The sequence below is a fragment of the Dreissena polymorpha genome, chromosome 4, assembly GCF_020536995.1.
Source record: "Dreissena polymorpha isolate Duluth1 chromosome 4, UMN_Dpol_1.0, whole genome shotgun sequence".
Classification (NCBI taxonomy): Eukaryota; Metazoa; Mollusca; class Bivalvia; order Myida; family Dreissenidae; genus Dreissena; species Dreissena polymorpha.
Window position 1 is genome coordinate 125920882 of NC_068358.1, and position 18207 is coordinate 125939088.

Consider the following 18207-nt stretch of genomic DNA (forward strand, 5'->3'; position numbering starts at 1 on the left):
GGCTCCCAAGGCCGTTGTAAATCTGTCTCGTCCAAATGTTTAGGATAGTGAACAGAATTCATTATTTTTGCTGGTAATTCATCACTTCATGTGTAATCTATTCAGAGTGTCATAACAACTCCTAGGAGGACAGAGATAAGATCAACTGTTTTCTGAATGGTTTCCTCGATTAGTTTATTCTACATAAATGGTGTTGTATGATAAGGTTGTTTTTCTCTGGTTTTTACTGTGTTAATGTGATCAAGTCTGTGGCAATGTATTAGTTAATGACTGGTTAAAGCTTTCAATATATTACCAATAAAATGTTTTTTTCATTATCCAAAGAAGGCTGATACATCCTTGCTGAAATCATGATTATTTAAATGCGTTTTCATTCTATCAAATGGTTTTCATTTCTATTTGCAGATATGGAAACACCATTCCTGAGCTTTTGCAATCCTAACTATCAACCTAATAACAAAGCAGTGCACACCAGTCCAACATCTGAGAACAACAACAACCAGAGCGACGCAGTCAACATCAACATTATGTCGGCCGCAGACGAGAAACAAGAGCAAACTAAGCTCATAAACGGAGAAATTCAGTCACTTACTTCTACGGAAGAGGATTCGGACTCAATCTCAGTGAAAAGTGGCATAGTTTCTGGAGAAGAAGCGGTCTCGGATGAAGAAAATGACTTTGTCGTTGCCAATACCAAGTTTGTGGGAGACTCCGGGACCGACTCGAGCGATGAGAAGCTGAACAACACTGAGTGCATGAACATGGCCTATGGGGAGAAAGGCAAGGGAATACTCGCCTACATTTCCCTGCTCGAGCAGAGTGCAAGAGAGCGTAGTGAGAGGAAGCGTAGGGAGCAGCTGCTTGGGGTCGAAGGCGATCAGACGCAGTGCGACAGCGGCGACACAACCCCTGCCTCATTGGCAGAGAACATCAAACTTAAAACGTATGTGATGGCCTTATGATTGGCCAGGGGCCATATTCTAGAATAATCTTGTTTAAAAATATTTGTATGCCCCCGGATTGAATGATCTGGGGTATATTGTTTTGGGCCTGTCTGTCTGTCTGACATTCTGTGGAAAACTTTAAGCTTGGTTAAACTTTTGCAATAATGAAAAACTTTTGCAATATTGAAGATAGCAACTTGATATTTGGCATGCATGTGTATCTCATGGAGCTGCACATTGTGAGTGGGGATAGGTCAAAGGTCAAATATAGGGCTTCAAAGCGGCGCAATAGGGGGCATTGTGTTTCTGACAAACACATCTCTTGTTTTAACCTAAGATCTGTATTTGGTCTTTTGGTATTTTTTGTCATCTTTGCATCAGTTTATCTAATAACCTTGAGTAAAATCAGGGTTTTGATTTGTCATTCTTTTCCTAATTCCAATGCCAGTATAAAGGTATTTTCTCCTCTAGTATTGTATACATATAAGAGCATTCCTGTTAAAGGAGGTTGTAAATAGGCAGATAATTTCTGTGAAAGAAATATTATTCGTGGTACATGTTTAATCATGGATATCTGTGGGTTTGCTCAACCACGAAAGCAAATGCTCATTAGTAGTTATGTCCAAATACTTAAAACAGGCATTATAAAAAAAATCTACAAATGTATTTTCCAACCAATATGGCAGAATTTTGCAAAAAAAATTACGTCAACAGTTGTAAGCCGGCATCCTTTTATACTTCCTGGTATAACATGTGATATCATGAGACTTATTAAATTTTATACATTTATGAAGTTCACCAAGGAGCTTTGGGAAATGATGTTTAAAATTGATAAATTTTACTACTTAGCATTAAATAAAGTGTCTGTGTCACTTAAACGATAATTCTGACAGCCTGTGGGTGGTGAATTCTTTTTTAGGCTACACAAAATTAAAAATTTATAGAGATTGTCAATTGGATCTTCAATCCGTTTGTATGAAAGCATTATAATTATAGCTAGTAACTCCTAGTAGTTTTATACATTACTGTGAAAACTGCATTAATTTACAGATGTTGCGCATGTGAGTGCAACATTATTTTACGACTGCACGATAGAACAACACATTTGTTTAGTTTACTAGTTTAATGACATTATTTCAATTTATTTTGCCTCCCAATAAACATCACACAAATGAAATCGGATGTACGCGTATGAAGATTTCACTAACAGATCCATATAATATATCATGCAAGTAAGAGAGTGGGATATAATGGCCGCAGCGTTAAACATAAACAGCTGAACATTATGCCTACCGGAGGTGGACGAGCACAAATTAAATTACCGATGTGAAGTAAGTATAAGTATAGTAGCAACACCTCCTACCTAAAATAAAAATGTTCTTGCTCATCAAGCGACCGGGCCAGGAAAAACCATTCACTTGATTTGGGCTAAGCCTAGCTCTACCAGTCGCTTGACCATTAATTGCTCAACCAGATGACTATACCTTTACACACCACTTTTTATACCAATGGTCACTTGACCATTAACACAATACTTTTACACACTTTTTATACCAATGGTCACTTGACTATTAACACAATACTTTTACACACTTTTTATACCAATGGTCACTTGACTATTAACACAATACTTTTACACACTTTTTATACCAATGGTCACTTGACCATTAACACAAAACCTTTTCACACTTTGTATTCCAATGGCCACTTGACCATTAACACAGTACCTTTAGACACTCTTTACACCAATGGTCACTTGACCATTACTTTTAAATCGGACATTTAATACCAATAATCGCTCGACCAGCGATTTCACACTTTTTATCTCGCTTAACCAGCGAGACCACACTTTTAAAACTCGGTCATTTAATCACAATAATGGCTTAACCAGCGATTACACACTTTTTAACTTGGACATTGAATACGATTTGACACATACCAGTTTTTCCCCTGCAGCATTGCTAATATTTTTTAAGCTTAACCCAGAGTCCATTCGAGCCAATGTGTTGAGTAATTGTCGCTAAGGTTAGCTTGTAGAGATAAATTTTGTAGAATAAGTATGCATGCCCATCCAGCCCTCCGGCAAACAGAATTTTCCGCCGCTGTGACAGGAAGGCAAATACATATAAACAAGACATGTATGACAAATAAAACATTTCGAAATACATAACACTGATTCCTAATATAAAACAATCAAGTATAATTGTAAAATAACATTACAGTAAAACCATGATGTGTAGACATCACTTCTATTTTGTATTCTTAAATGGTGTTTTCAAGGCCAGGTGAAAAACCAGAGATAAAATTTCATTGGAAAACTAATATAAAATAACTCTGGAAAACTGTACCTGAAAACAACCAATATTAACATGTAACTGCGGACATTGTGGAACTCAAAGATAACTGGTCATTTTAAACAATTTAGTAATGTGGTTCGAATTTCAAAAAGTAAAAGTTTACTGATTGAAGTCTAGCGTAGGACTGACCAAACAATGAAAACCACGTGCACATTCCTGCCTATGTCCGCCTGAGTGACTTTACTGATGTGAAAATGTGTATTATGGACAGAATGCCATAGTGGGCGATAGAGAACCGCCTGGAAACAGATATGGCAAGAATGAAATGAGAACACTGAGTGATAAAAAACCTAAAATGAACCCGCTGATGTTACACAAGGAGCGCAGAGTCCATTGGAGAAAATGTGTTAAGTCATTGTCACTAAGGGCAGCGGTGAAGAGATATATGCTTTAGAAGAAGTCGGCATAAACCCGGAAGCACCCGCTGATGTTACACAAATAACGCAGAGTCCATTGGAGCAAATGAAGGCCTTTACCCAAGAGAACCCGCTGATGTTACACAAGTATATACACTCAGCAGTTCATTGATCAGTTCAAGCAATGAAGAAGTTCCAAGCGCTGTGCCACACTGCCCATCAAGATGAGTCCCTTCTATACTGGACCGAACGGTGGACCCATAACGATCTTGTGAGAAGATGGGCTGGCCCCGGCACCACGATGCGATTGGATGTCAGCCATCAGAGTTGAGGAGCCCGCCAGGAGCCGGTGGATATAAACTAGAAATAAAATAACTGGCCGGCAGTATCATAGAACGAAATTTGTGAGGAGGTTGCCGGCCCCAGCGCCAATATGTGCTTTGATGTACATAGACTGGAAATAAAGAACTTTTTAGCAGAATCATAGAACCAAAAAACCTTAATCCGTATTACCGTAAGATATGGTAATAAATCGAATCTGTGCATCGACCGACCAGGCGCGATGATATTCAGGGTGTGGTGTGTGGTGTTTTTGGCAATCTAAACACCAGCATAGGCAATTTACAAAAGGCGGAATGACGTCATATCAGGTGGTACGGAAACTGCGTAATTCTATTGTACTAACAATCTTGACCGAGGCAATCCATACATTATCGTATCTATAGAAACCAGTAAACAACAATAGGTTCCGCGAAAAATAAATATTATTAATTTATATTCAGAAATTAATAAGTCTTTTGGAAAACACTGGTCTTTAAGTCCAAATTTGTAGTAGCAAGATTTTGAGAGAACAACTAAAGTTTACTGGTAGAAGTTCTCAATAGGTTAATTATTGAGGAAGTATGAAATTGTAAAAAAATGGCAACTTGATTTTATTTGATTCAATTGAAAGGATATAATGCTATAAGCGTTATGAAACACAATGTTTATAAAAATGAGTTTGTGGTGAAGTCACATATCCCATGATGTATGAATTACAGGGAAAACATGATTTCAATACCAACAATAACAGCTCTGTTGTAATCTTGTCACTTTCCCCAATGAATGTTCATGTACATGAAAAAGCAACAAAGGAAGTCCATTTTGATAATTATTGGACTCCCAGTGGCGGCATTGCAAGCTGTTAGTAATTACCTGCTGAATAGGAATTATAATTGTATTGACTGTATTAACAAAAATTATTCCAGTCCAGATAGACTCATGTACACTGGACTACACACACACAATTCCAGAAAACTGGACACCCGTCCTTAACTATCTGTTTTCTCAATCTAGCTCTATTTAACATTGGCATATGTTATGGTCCGTAAGAAAATAGTGAGACAATTTCTTCACTGTATGATTTTGACTTTCTAAAAAAAATTAAAGATGGTTATAATTAATAATGCAACATTTTGCACGCACAAAAGTGTATATGCTGACTTGCTATTACATGTAAATGGTAACCTAAAGAATATATATAATATTACAATTGGTATAGGGTGAACAAAACAAAATTTACAAACTTAGAATTACATATATTATAAATAAAATAATGTAACAAACTTGGAATTTTATGTGACCATAAGAATATTTACAAACTTACAATTATAAGGTGAACAAAAGAATATACAAAAACGAATGAAATATGGTGAACACAATAATACAAATATAAAATTCCATGGTGAACAAAAGAACATACACAAGCCTAGAATTAAATGCTGCATTTAATTTTTAGTCTTAACCAGTGATTTTATCTGGCTTTCTGGACTGAGCTGAGTACACCAAGTTACAAAGTTACACTGCTATTCCCTGCTCCCTACAATTTTTAATGCAAATTTTGCTGTCGGCGTTTTGAATTTCAGAAAGTTCAAACTTCCTGTTGTTGTGAATGAAAGCAAACATCCATACTTAAACCAGTGTGTATGAACCTGATTTCAAAATTCAAAATTTATTTCCGAAATCTGGGAGACAAGTTTTATATTTACTAACGCTTCAAAAAGTAGGTGTCCAATATTTTGGTAAAGATAGAATGTGGATTTACCGGCAGCCTGGTTCTTGAAAACTAAGCTATAAACTACCCTCTAGGTTTCGCAATGCTGGGTTCGATATCAACTCGCCTGACTCCAACGACAGCGGCATACAGTCAGACGCGCGCTCTGACGATGGCACCTCGCAGTCCCAGAGTGCATCCATCAGTGATGAGCTGTATGCGATCACCAATGAGTCATACCTGCCTCGGTCCAAGAGCCAGGAGGACACAGAGGTCACACCGACCCAGGTAAACTAGGGCAATTAGGAGTATCCTTTCCTGAACTCGGGAACTATTTATACGGTGTACTTGGATAACTCGCATTAATTTATGCTTGAATGTTTCATTTCTTTATATTGTGAAGTGTTGTCCCAGATTGACCAAACTGGCTTGTCATGGAGAAAAAATTTGTGCGTTTATATGAAGTCTCTTCTAAACAAAAGTACAGTCTGCAGACTTAACCCTTTGCATGCTGGGTAATTTGTCTTCTGCAAAAATGTCGTCTGCTGAATTTCTAAAATAAGCATTTTCTTCATTTTTTTTCAAAAAATACTATCAGAATAGCAAACAGTTTGGATCCAGATGAGACGCCACGTTCTGTGGCGTCTCATCTGGATCCAAACTGTTTGCAAAGGCCTTTAAAATTCAGCTCCAGCGCTTTAAGGGTTAACAGGCTAATCTTAGATGACACTTTGCGTACATGCATTAAGTTCAGTGTTCCAAGAACTGCTCATTTAAGAGCATTGTACACAGCAAAGAGATTCTAAAACTAATTGGTTAAAATTGTAATTTTAATTGTGCAACGGTACCACAGGTGAAGCTCATTGTCTCGAATTTACTAGAATCAAGTCTCGGGATATGTTGATGACTGTTATTCCTGACTTAACCCCTTTTTATTTTGTATAAAATAAAGTAGGTTAATTAAGTGTTTTATAGAGAATTTTGCTTATTTTGAAGTGGTTTTCAGTCCAAACATTTGTTTTGATCATGGATTATTATTAAGTACTCTTTAACTATAAGCGTTGAATTTTTGACTTAGGAAAACATTTAGAAGGAGAATGTTTTATGCATACGAATGATATCACTGTTGATTATAGGTGTGCACACTTTTGTAAATCATAAGAACCTTTCTTACATTGCAGGGGGAGGTTTTACCATCAGGCTGGGAAAGATGTGAAGGTAATCTTTAAATATATTTGAGACCATGTTGAGTCCATACAAAGCCAAGTAAGTGTAAACATATAGGATTGGTTGTGAATCTAATGCATCTGATATTGAAATGTTAAAAATGCTATATTTGTATCTTTTCAGATTTTTTTTTATATATATGAATCAAACTATAACACTGACAGTATTTCATATCCCACAAAGTATAATAAATGTCCACTAGTAATATTGACAAGTATTTAACCCTTTCCCACTCAGAGCCAAAGTGGAAATGGCTATGCGCAAACAGCATAAAACCAGAACAGCCTGCAAGTAAGTTGCAGACTGTTCAGGTTCAATGCTGTTTGCTGCTCATCAGTATCTAAGAGTTGGAAATGAAGCCTTAAAAACTAGACACTAGTAAGAAAGGTATTTAATTAAACTTTCTGAGGGACTACAAAGGTGTGAAAACAAGTATCTAAGTGGTTAGGGGTTAAACAACAACTTTGAAGAAAAACAGGCATTGAGCTGTCTGTGGCTTTCTCTATTTACATTTTCATTCGCCAACTTTGACTATTATCCCCAGACACATTTCCTTAGATGTTGACTGTGTAAAAACTTGCTGACACAAAAAGCTTAGATGACTCTGGAATTTACAGAAAGCAATGGAATAGCCAGTGAAATTTAAACAAACAAACATTTTGACAGGCTAGATTTAAAGGCAATAAAGCACTTATAAGTTTGAAGATGCTTTTATTTTTTTTATCCATTGTCATTTTTTATGTATATCTTTTGAAAAATATGGGTTTATTTGCAAAACAAGGCCATTTTTTGATAGATTAAGCATCTTAAATAAAAAACAAGACTTTAATGTCCAGTCTTTGTTAATTAGCGGTCACAAATGTGACGCCAGTTAATCAATGATAGATATTCAGGAGATTTTCATGTTGTAAAATTATTGCATATCTTTGCAGTCCTTTATCAGTTGTTCAGTGTACATAACATTATAATGTTTGTGTACTCTGTATTATGGTTCAAGAAGATTTGCTTGTGCAGTTTTGTTTGCATTTGTGAAGGGATGAATAAATCAATTGTGCACATTTCCTAAGCTAGTCCCAGTGCAGGCGCAGACATGGTAAATAGTGTATAATGGTCAAATTGTGTATGAACTGCAACTCCGTTATATTGAAGTTTGCGGGATCAACTGATCGTGATGGCGATATATCCAAGTCGCAATATAACTTGTCAGGTCATTCATGCATTTGAATGTATGGATAAACACAGTTTGGCCATTCAGAACACGCTATTCACCTACCTTATTGGATTGTGTGATATATCCATATGTTATACATTGGTATAACATAAAACATTATTCCATGTAAGTATTAAAATGCTTATAATTAAATGTGTAATCCGATATTATTTTCGAGTTTTATTGTTCCTGAATGATGACAAAATCTCGCCACAAATAAACCGTCCTCATGTATTTTGTGTAAATCCTTTGTACTGATTTTTAAAAGCATGCAAAAATTAGACCTCATGTACAATATCACATCATTTTTCATCCTGGTAAGCATTGGCCTTAATATTTGAATACTGGAAAAAACACACACACAAAATTAAGGTAGGTGAAAGAAAAGGGGATCCACAGCCGACTCACGATATATTGGACATTGTTATATAACATACGTACAGCGATATAACGGAGTTACAGTGTACTAGTATTCTTAGCATAAAATACATTTATATTGTCTTGATTTGTATTTGTGTCTGAACATTATTTCAATAGCCTTTACTATTTGGTTAACTGAATTTTATTTGACACTACCCTTTGTCTTTAACTTTAAAATGCTGTTTGTAAATATCAAAATAAAATGTTTCATGCCTGCAAAATTGCCAAGTGTGTCTATATTTAACATGCAATCATTGCGGAACAGACAGCTTTTAGAAATTTACTGGCCATTTCTGTATAATGCAGCAATAAAACCTGCATGCTCGGCTCTTAAATTGTAATGAATTGTGCAATAATCTATCGGCCACGAAAAGTCAGCAAATGAATTGGATTTAAACATTGGATATTAAGGCAGATGCCGTTATAGGATTATTTAGGGTTGCATGCCTTCTGAATAATTGATTATTCCAGAATTTAAATGGCCTTTCTATGGAAATATATTTGTAAAAGGAAAGATAAGAAAATTAAGCATCATGACTAATATCTTTGCATAGGAGGGAAAATTTGGAATTTATTTAAATTAAGACGGGGGCAAATCGGTTGGGTAATGTATTTATGGTAAGTATTTTTCAACTTTATATGTTACCACTTTTTATGATGCAATCAACTAGATAGAATCTTTGCCAGTGATATGAAAACAATATTTGCCTAAGGTGTGTTATATAGTTCTTCTAATTTCTAAAAACAAAACAAACAAGATTTATTGATAAAATATTTCTGATGGTGTGTTTTTTCAATATTTCTCATGTGCTGCATACATTCATGTACCTACCATTATATGAAGAATATTCAACAGGAAACCTGTTTTCTTATTATCATGTGCCAAGGCAGGCAATTATCAGAAACACACATTTCAGTTCAATTCACACATTTCAATTCAATACATTCAAGTTGTCATTTGTAATTACAGTTCCTGAGAGGATCTGCTGATTAAAATGTGCTTGTATTAACATTCAAGCGGGACATGTTCATCGCTTACTAAATAAACATCAATTCATCAAATCATGCAAAATAATTTTTTGCTATAATTTAAACAAATACACATCATTAAATTGAATTTTAAGTAATTAAAATACTTTTGCCAAATATACCAGTAAATATACAATTTTTTAATAGTTCCAGTCCATGTTTATGTGCAAAAAAGCCCGAAAGCTAGGTTAACCCATTCATGCCTAGCGTCCTGAAAAAAGGGCATTGCATACAGCGTAAACCCAGATGAGATGCGGCGTCTCATCTGGGTCTACGCTGTTTGCTTTAAGGAATTTCTGTAAGAATTGTTCTAAATATAGAAATAAATATACTAGACATCCCTAATTTTGGAAATAAATTGATCCAACTTAGAAAGATGGGAGAGTCCACTAGGCATAAATGGGTTAAAATATAAAATGCAGTCTATGCAGGCTAATCATGGGCGACATGCACTTTCCTCCTTTATGCAATTTTTTATTTGAAAGGAATCTCTTCTTAACCCTTTGCATGCTGGGAAATTTGCCGTCTGCTAAAATGTTGTCTGCTGAATTTCTAAAATTAGCATTTTCTTCGATTTTTTTTCAAAGAATACTATCGGAATAGCAAACAGTTCGGATCCTGATGAGACGCCACGTTTTGTGGCGTCTCATCTGGATCCAAACTGTTTTCAAAGGCCTTTAAAATTTGGTTCCAGCACTGAAAGGGTTAAAAAAATCAAGTCTATGCTGAAAGTTTCATCCCTGATGTGGTCAATCTGTGATGACACTTTATGTACATGCATTAAGCCCAGTTTTCCCAGAACAAGTCGCATATGTTTCTGCAGATGAGGATGGCGCAATATACTACTGGCACATCAAGAGTGGCACAATCCAGCGTGAACCCCCGTCCCCCGCCCCGCCAGACCTGCGCGAGACGCTGCGATCCATATCCGTCAGCAGTGACACTGTGAGTGGTTAACTGAGGCCCTGTTAATATTCTATTGTAATATCCCTGCTAAATCTCATAAATTAATGATCCGAATTTGATGAAACTTTATGATCTGAAGGCCTACACTTATAGTGAAAATGTCAATGCAGTGCAAGATGTCTGAACTAATAACTTTTTTATTTTCTTTTTCCAATGCTGACAATTTAACCGTCCATTGAGAACATTTATCTATGTGTCAACAATTGATTTTGCTGATCCCTGTTATACATATGACCACACCTTTTCAGGTCATTTTCCAATAAAGAATGTCACCAATATTTTTACAAATCATTTACATTAAATAATTTATTACAGGCTTTCTGAATGATTTACTGTATTGTCTGTCAAAGCCTCTCTATCGGTCATTTATATTCAAAGCTAGCACAATGCATATGAGCAGTCCACACAGGCTAATCAGGGAAGACACTTCCCGTTTTTATGATATTTTTTGTTGAATAGAAGTCTGTTCTAAGTGAAAATCCAGTGTCGTCCCTGATTAGTCTGTGTTAGCTGCACATGCTAGTCAGGGATAACTCTTTATGGGCATGCATTAAACCTCGTCTTCCCAGCGTGAGACTCATATTAAGCCTGATCTGTTGACAGAGCACATTGTCTGGAGACTCGGTGAACTCCATACCTTCAACACCGTCCAGTGTGGCCAGCACAGAGGACCACCTGCATGAGTTTGAAGACCATGCCCTACAGTACGCAGTCATGTCGCTGAAAAATCTGTAAGTCATTCACTACAGTAGTCAGGTCGGTCAAAACCTGTTAGTCTATGCCCTACATGCAGTCAAGTCACTTAAAAACCTGTAAGTTGAGGCACTGAATATTCGGTAAGTAGAGGCACAAAATAACATGTGAGTAAACTCACATAACAACCTGTAACCTAAGTCACACAAAAAAAACGTCTTGGTAGTAATTAACACTTAGTCAAGGCAGTCAAAAATTCAATGAAAAACTTGTAAATCAATGCATTGACAAATCAGTAAGTCAAGTCTTTGAATAACCTGTCAGTCAAGTCAATGAAAAACTTGTAAATCATTGCACTGAAAAGAGTGTAAGTCAAGTTTGCAAAAAACCTGTAAGCAAAAGAACAACTAAAAACCTGTCCGTGTCCATGAAACTTCAAACCCATAACAAATCTCTTAGTCAAGGCAATGGATCACCTGTAAATCAAGTCATTGAAAAACTTATCAGTTAAATCATTAGACAACTTTAAAGTCAAGCTTAGGAAAAACGTCAAGGCAAATTATTGAATAGCTTTAGGTCAAGGCATTAAAAAACCTGTAAGTCAAGTCAAAGAAGACATAAATAACCTGTTAGTTTAGTCAATTTATATTCTGTAATATCAGTCTCTGAACAAATATGTAAGTAAAGTGAGAAAGCAGAAAATCAAGCATAGTAAAATTTATTGGCTCAATCAAGTCACCTGAGCATTTTAAGGCAAATCAATATGATACATGTAAGTCAACTATTTAAAAGCATTAGATAATCATATTCCATTGGTTTTTTATAAGTTTGAATTAAAGGTGTGGCTAATAAATTTAGATTACCAACTGATTTTGTTTGTTCTTTCAGGTCAGCGCAGCAGAGAAGTTCCCGTTTGAATGAAGGAAGCATGGACAAACCGGTGAGATATGCGGTGAGCTCTCTTGGCTGGGTCCCAATTGCGGAGGAGGATTTGACCCCTGAACGAAGCAACAAGGCGGTCAACAAGTGCATTCTGGACCTGACCTTGGGTCGCAATGACATCAATGACGCAGTGGGACGGTGGGGCGATGTATGTACCATTGTATACATGGCAGCTTAGCTTATGTTATGCTTTATATGCTGTACATGATCCCAATATCAACCATTTTTTGGATTTCAGTCTGAAAACAAAGAGGTTTTTTATGCCCCCGAAGGAGGGGATATAGTCCGTCCGTCTGTCTGTCATACTTTGCGTTTAGGTTTTGAAAAATGCTCATAACTTCTATTTCGCTTCAGATAGCAATTTCATATTTTGCATGCATGTGTATATGGACATGGCCTTTCCATACCCACACAAATTTTGACCCCTGTGACCTTGACCTTGAACTTAGGGTCCGCATTTGGTTTCGAAATCTGCGTTTAGGTTTGGAAAAAAGCTCATAACTTCTATCAAGCGTTTATAGCGGGCCTAAGTCATCCTATGGTGACAGCTCTTGTTTTGAAATCTTTTTATGTCCCCCACTATAGTAGTAGGGGACATATTGTTTTTGCCATGTCTGTTGGTTGGTCTGTTGGTTGGTTGGTTTGCGCCAACTTTAACATTTTGCAATAACTTTTGCTATATTGAATATATCAACTTGATATTTGGCATGCATGTGTATCTCATGGAGCTGCACATTTTGAGTGGTGAAAGGTCAAGGTCATCCTTCAAGGTCAGAGGTCAAATATATGTGGCCAAAATCGCTCATTTTATGCATACTTTTGCAATATTGAAGATAGCAACTTGATATTTGGCATGCATGTGTATCTCATGGAGCTGCACATTTTGAGTGGTGAAAGGTCAAGGTCATCCTTCAAGGTCAGAGGTCAAATATATGTGGCCCAAATTGCTTATTTTATGAATACTTTTGCAATATTGAAGATAGCAACTTGATATTTGGCATGCATGTGTATCTCATGGAGCTGCACATTTTGAGTGGTGAAAGGTCAAGGTCATCCTTCTAGGTCAAATATATGGGTCAATATTGCTCATGTAATGTAACTTCTGCAATATTGAAGCTAGCAATTTTATATTTGACATGCATGTGTATCTCATGGAGCTGCACATTTTGAGTGGTGAAGGGTCAAGGTCAAGGTCATCCTTCAAGGTCAAACGTCATATAGGGGGACATTGTGTTTCACAAACACATCTTGTTTAAAATGCCAATAGGTGTGTTATGTCTGACTTAGTAGTTTCGGCTGCAATAGCATCTCAATTTGTTTAGAACAGTTGTTGAACTATTAAAAACAACACTTGTAGTCCGTTCGCATGGAAACTTTGTTTTTCCTTGTCTAAAGTCTATTCCGTATTCTTTTATCTCAGAATTATTGGACAAATAGAGCCCATATATTACATAAGGCATCTATTTTTTTAGGGTAAAAATGAATTTGCATAGGTGGCCCCCATAGAAGCCACCTGCCTTAAGCAACCACTTTAACCACTTCCTTTACAAAAGAATTTAAAAAAAAGGTTCACAACTGGTGTTGAGAATAACTAAGTTGTAATTCATACTCAAATATTAATTTGAATTACAGTTTGCAGCCCATGCCATATAATACAATGTAAAAATATAATAATGCTGAAACTATTTAACTATTTTGTAAAAGCATTAATCGGTGAACACAAAATTCTCAGAAACACACTTTGAACAAAAACCTTTTACCATTATATGTTGATGTTTGGTAAGATACTTAATCAATTAACATTACTGAATTAATATAAACTTATAAATATTATTACACAACAATTAAACAGTTGCCTTTTTAATTGAAATGGCAAGAAAAGCGTATATGAAGCAACCTTAAGTGACCTTAACTGTCCCATTTCAAATACAAGAAATGTTGCATAAAAAATTATTGTTCTTAAGCCATAATAAATTATGTTACTGGCTTAAGTGGCAATAATAAGGTCATAGTTTGCTTGACCTTCATTAAAGCTTTCTTTGCGCAACCCCTACATTGTGCATGGTTTTTAAAACTTCTATGCATACCTCTTACATGTTGCATGCAGTTTTTGTCAAACGTTTACAAAATTAATATCTTCAAGTGCTACTGTGCAAATGGTAAAGGTTTGACAAATTTCATTTTTATGTAGGATAAATTAAGCTTTGCCTTAAAAGAAAAAAAAAATTCAGATTTTATCTTTTTTATGGGAGTGAAGGTGGTGCTTTAAAATGGCAAATGGCGAATCTGTAAAATCTATTTATAATAAAACAGGCCTAAGAAGGTCTTATTTTATCTGATCATGTAAGCAAACAACATTTATATCTCAAGAGTTGAGCATAAAACTGATGTACTTTAACCCATTTATGCCTAGCATCTAGAAAAAAGGCCTTGGCAAACAGCGTAGACCCAGATGAGACGCCGCATGATGCGGCATCTTATCAGGGTCTGCGCTGTTTGCTTAAAGGAATTTCTGTAAGAAAATTTCTAAATATAGAAATAAATATACTAGACATCCCTAATTTTGGAAATAACTTGATCAAATTTAGAAGGATGGGAGAGTCCACTAGGCATAAATGGGTTAATAATATTTCAATATTAGTTACAGTAATTACACTTTGAACCCCTCAAATCAGTTTTCAAGAACCTTTTTTTATATTTTCCTAAGCAGGTGATGTTTGATACTCATATCAAAGACATTCTTTCAGTTCAAGCATATCAGATTTCATAGATATCATGCACTTTAATTAATGATTAGAGTTTGGAATGATTCAATATTTCACATGACAATATAATTGCAAATTTAACAGGGAACAAAGATCTTTGAAGTGCATTATTGCCATGAAACATGTTTGTCTATCGAACCAGTTTCCCTTTATGGAATTCCTCGCTTGTTCAAGTGTGTGCAAACACTGGTTATTAATTTCATGGGGCTAAAATGTCTTTTCACAACAATTGCAAGGCAAACTGTCATGCACATTTGCATCAGCTGCCAATATTTACTAAGGGCAAACTTTAAAAGTAAATTAACGCAAGTTAACTGTAGTTTCAGCATTCATTCACATATGTATAAAAAACACTTACAGGAAATGATTATCATGTTTGCTAAGCGTTTTTTTTTAAAATGCATTACTTTGGAGGAGTTGTTAAGAAAATATTATGATAAGGAAGTATACTTTTTCAAGAAATCCAACAAATTTGCTTGTTTTAGATAAGATATTAAGATCTTAAAGTAAATATCTCATAAAAAATAAAACGATAGAAACACTTTTTGAAGGTCTGTTTTCTGCATTTGAGGAGGTAACTTTAGGGAAAATTACAACGAAAAGCTGTTTTCTAGCCATTTTCTGTCGTTTTAACAGCTGTGGCAAGATGGGATCTGTGTATGTGTGTGTTTGTCTGTCTGTGCCAACTTGTCATGCCTGGAACCTCTTCATCCATCATGCAATTTTCAAATAAGTTTAAAATAATGTTGACCATGTGAAGAAGTTGTGTATTGTGTAAGACACATGTCTCTTGCTCAAAGGTAATGGTCTAATTTGTGCATAATATAGCTTTACCAGACTAACTTGATAATTTATCAAGCAATTTGTAAATGTCTCGTGAAAAACAAAAGTCTTTTGCTCAAAGGTCACACTTAGAAATAAAAGGTCAAATTATACATGATTTAGATTGTACAGATAGTATTTCATTATTCGTTAGGCAATACCAGCAGCTTTCAGCATAAAAAGATGACATTTCGCCCACAAAACTTGTGTCCCTAGGCAGTTTAAAAAACTTTCAAAATAAATTTCACCATATGGCATGAAGTTAAAGACCATTGTAACTAGTCTTAAGTATCTGTACTAAAATCTGTGCACCATTCAGTTTGTACAGATCTACTGTAATTTAATCATTCAACTGGCAACCTTTTGAAAGGATGTGTTGAGCGCAAGGCCTGTGTCCTGAGGTCAAAGATTAAAGTCTTACTGTCATTTTTAAATAATTATAAAATAAATGGCAACATTTCTCTGACAGGCATCAGCAAATTGGTGCAATCATTGGATTTGAAAAAGGTGTTGACATATGGTTTTTTCAAGTTATAGTATTTTGAGCAGAATCGTGTGTGAACTGTGCTTATTTTTCTTTCAGAAAATTAACCTGTTCCATTAGTTTAATGTAATTATATACATATAAATTTTGTTGATTGAATGTTCTAAATAAATGAAATTAGCAATCATTTTTCTGACTCAAAGGAATTTGTTCATATTTTGAGACATATTTTGTCAGTGTCTTGGTAGCATAGAATTAAATAACCATAATCCATAATAACCAGTAGAAAAAAAAAAAGTTGTGAGGATTTAATAACCATAATAACCAGAAGAAAAGAGAAAAAGTTTTCTCTTGCTGGAATTAAAGCAAGGTGTTTTAAATTAAAAGGCTTGCATCTTATAACCTCTCTGGTCTGTTACAATTATGCAGTATTTAATCGTACATTTATAAATTAGTGTAACCAGTGTGCATGAAATTTTGGTCCAGTTATATTTTTTTATCCATGTATTTGAGAAATTATGTCAGAATATTGTGCAGTTGATGGTGGTGTTTAAATATCAATATGGTGTCTGCATAGTGATTTTGAAGTCCTTATTTGATTCCCATTTTTTCTGTGCCCATTATTGTGATCCCAACTTTGTGTATGCCCAATGTTTTGATCTCCCATTTCAATATGCCGCATGTTTTTCATGACCCTTTTCTATATGCCCTATGATTGTGACCTCAGGGCAAGGACCTGTACATGGACCTGGATATCGAGAGTCTGCGCCTGATCGACCCCCAGGACATGTCCGTCCTCAACTACCAGCCCATACACACCATCCGAGTCTGGGGGGTGGGCAGAGAGAATGGCAGGTGGGTTGTCAATGAAACCTAGTAATGGCAAGACTGGGCTAAATGCATATGTGTAAAGTGTTGTCCCAGATTAGCCTGTGCTGTCCACACATTTGAGCATTTTTTGATAATTTTTAAGCAAAAATGTCTTTGAGAAGGATGCAGGGGCAAAATATAGATGCTCTTCAACAATCCATGTGCTGTCAGAACTGTTTTAACAATTTAAAGATATCAAAATGCTGTTAAAATTCATTTTGACCAACCATAAAAATGCTCCTTTCCCAATAAATTTGTCCCCTAACATGTAATAGAAAAGGCATGTGTGAAGGCAAACACCTTTGTTACTCGAGTGAGACTATCCTTGCACAGACCAAACTCCTGCTATTCCAGAGACTTTGCGTACGTGGCTCGGGACAACCTGTCAAAGAACTACATGTGTCACGTGTTCCGCTGTGACACTCCGGCGCGACACATCGCCAATAACTTACGGGATATCTGTAAGAAGATCATGATGGAGCGAACCCTTCAGCAGAAGGCGCTTAGTCGACTGACGCGGCCCAACGACTTGCCCAACTTGGAGACCACTAGCACCCAGCCAGCAGGGGAGAAAGTCACCTTTAAGTCTCTATATTCTAGTAGGTGTTGCCTATTTATTGTTTTTATCCCTACACACTTGTGGGTTATTTAACCTTCCAGATAGGTTTCAAATTAAGGGGTGTGGTCAAAGTAACAGTTGTGAAAAAAATCTGTCTGTGATCGCGTAAGTTTAAAAGAAAAATGCAGTAGTTAAGTGTAGAAATATATCAGTGAGTTAAGATCTTAACCCTTTGCATGCTGGGAAATTTGTTGTCTGCTAAAATGTCGTCTGCTGAATTTGTAAAATAAGCATTTTCTTCATTTTTTTTCAAAGAATACTATCAGAATAGCAAACAGTTTGGATCCAGATGAGACGCCACATTCTGTGGCGTCTCATCTGGATCCAAACTGTTTGCAAAGGCCTTTAAGATTCGGTTCCAGCGCTCAAAGGGTTAATGTCACTTGTATTGTTTATTTGTTCCCAGTGATATGTAAAACATGCTGTCAATGATACTAGACAACAGGTCGCTGTGGTGTAATGGATATGGTG

The 18207-nt window shown here is 35.9% G+C and overlaps 2 protein-coding genes across 3 annotated transcripts in view; both read left to right on the forward strand.

The window, feature by feature from the left end:
- LOC127876051 (ubinuclein-2-like) overlaps nucleotides 1–18207 on the forward strand; it is a 145589-nt gene that overhangs the window by 121663 nt on the left and 5719 nt on the right. The gene's annotated exons all lie outside the window — the stretch shown is intronic.
- LOC127876052 (amyloid beta precursor protein binding family B member 2-like) overlaps nucleotides 1–18207 on the forward strand; it is an 85142-nt gene that overhangs the window by 56907 nt on the left and 10028 nt on the right. For both annotated transcript variants that reach the window (XM_052420902.1, XM_052420903.1), the window contains exons 3-10: nucleotides 406–943; nucleotides 5785–5977; nucleotides 6871–6907; nucleotides 10399–10520; nucleotides 11145–11272; nucleotides 12123–12324; nucleotides 16975–17102; nucleotides 17472–17716. In XM_052420902.1, the coding sequence (XP_052276862.1) occupies nucleotides 406–943; nucleotides 5785–5977; nucleotides 6871–6907; nucleotides 10399–10520; nucleotides 11145–11272; nucleotides 12123–12324; nucleotides 16975–17102; nucleotides 17472–17716 (1593 nt within the window). The remainder of the gene's footprint in view (nucleotides 1–405; nucleotides 944–5784; nucleotides 5978–6870; nucleotides 6908–10398; nucleotides 10521–11144; nucleotides 11273–12122; nucleotides 12325–16974; nucleotides 17103–17471; nucleotides 17717–18207) is intronic.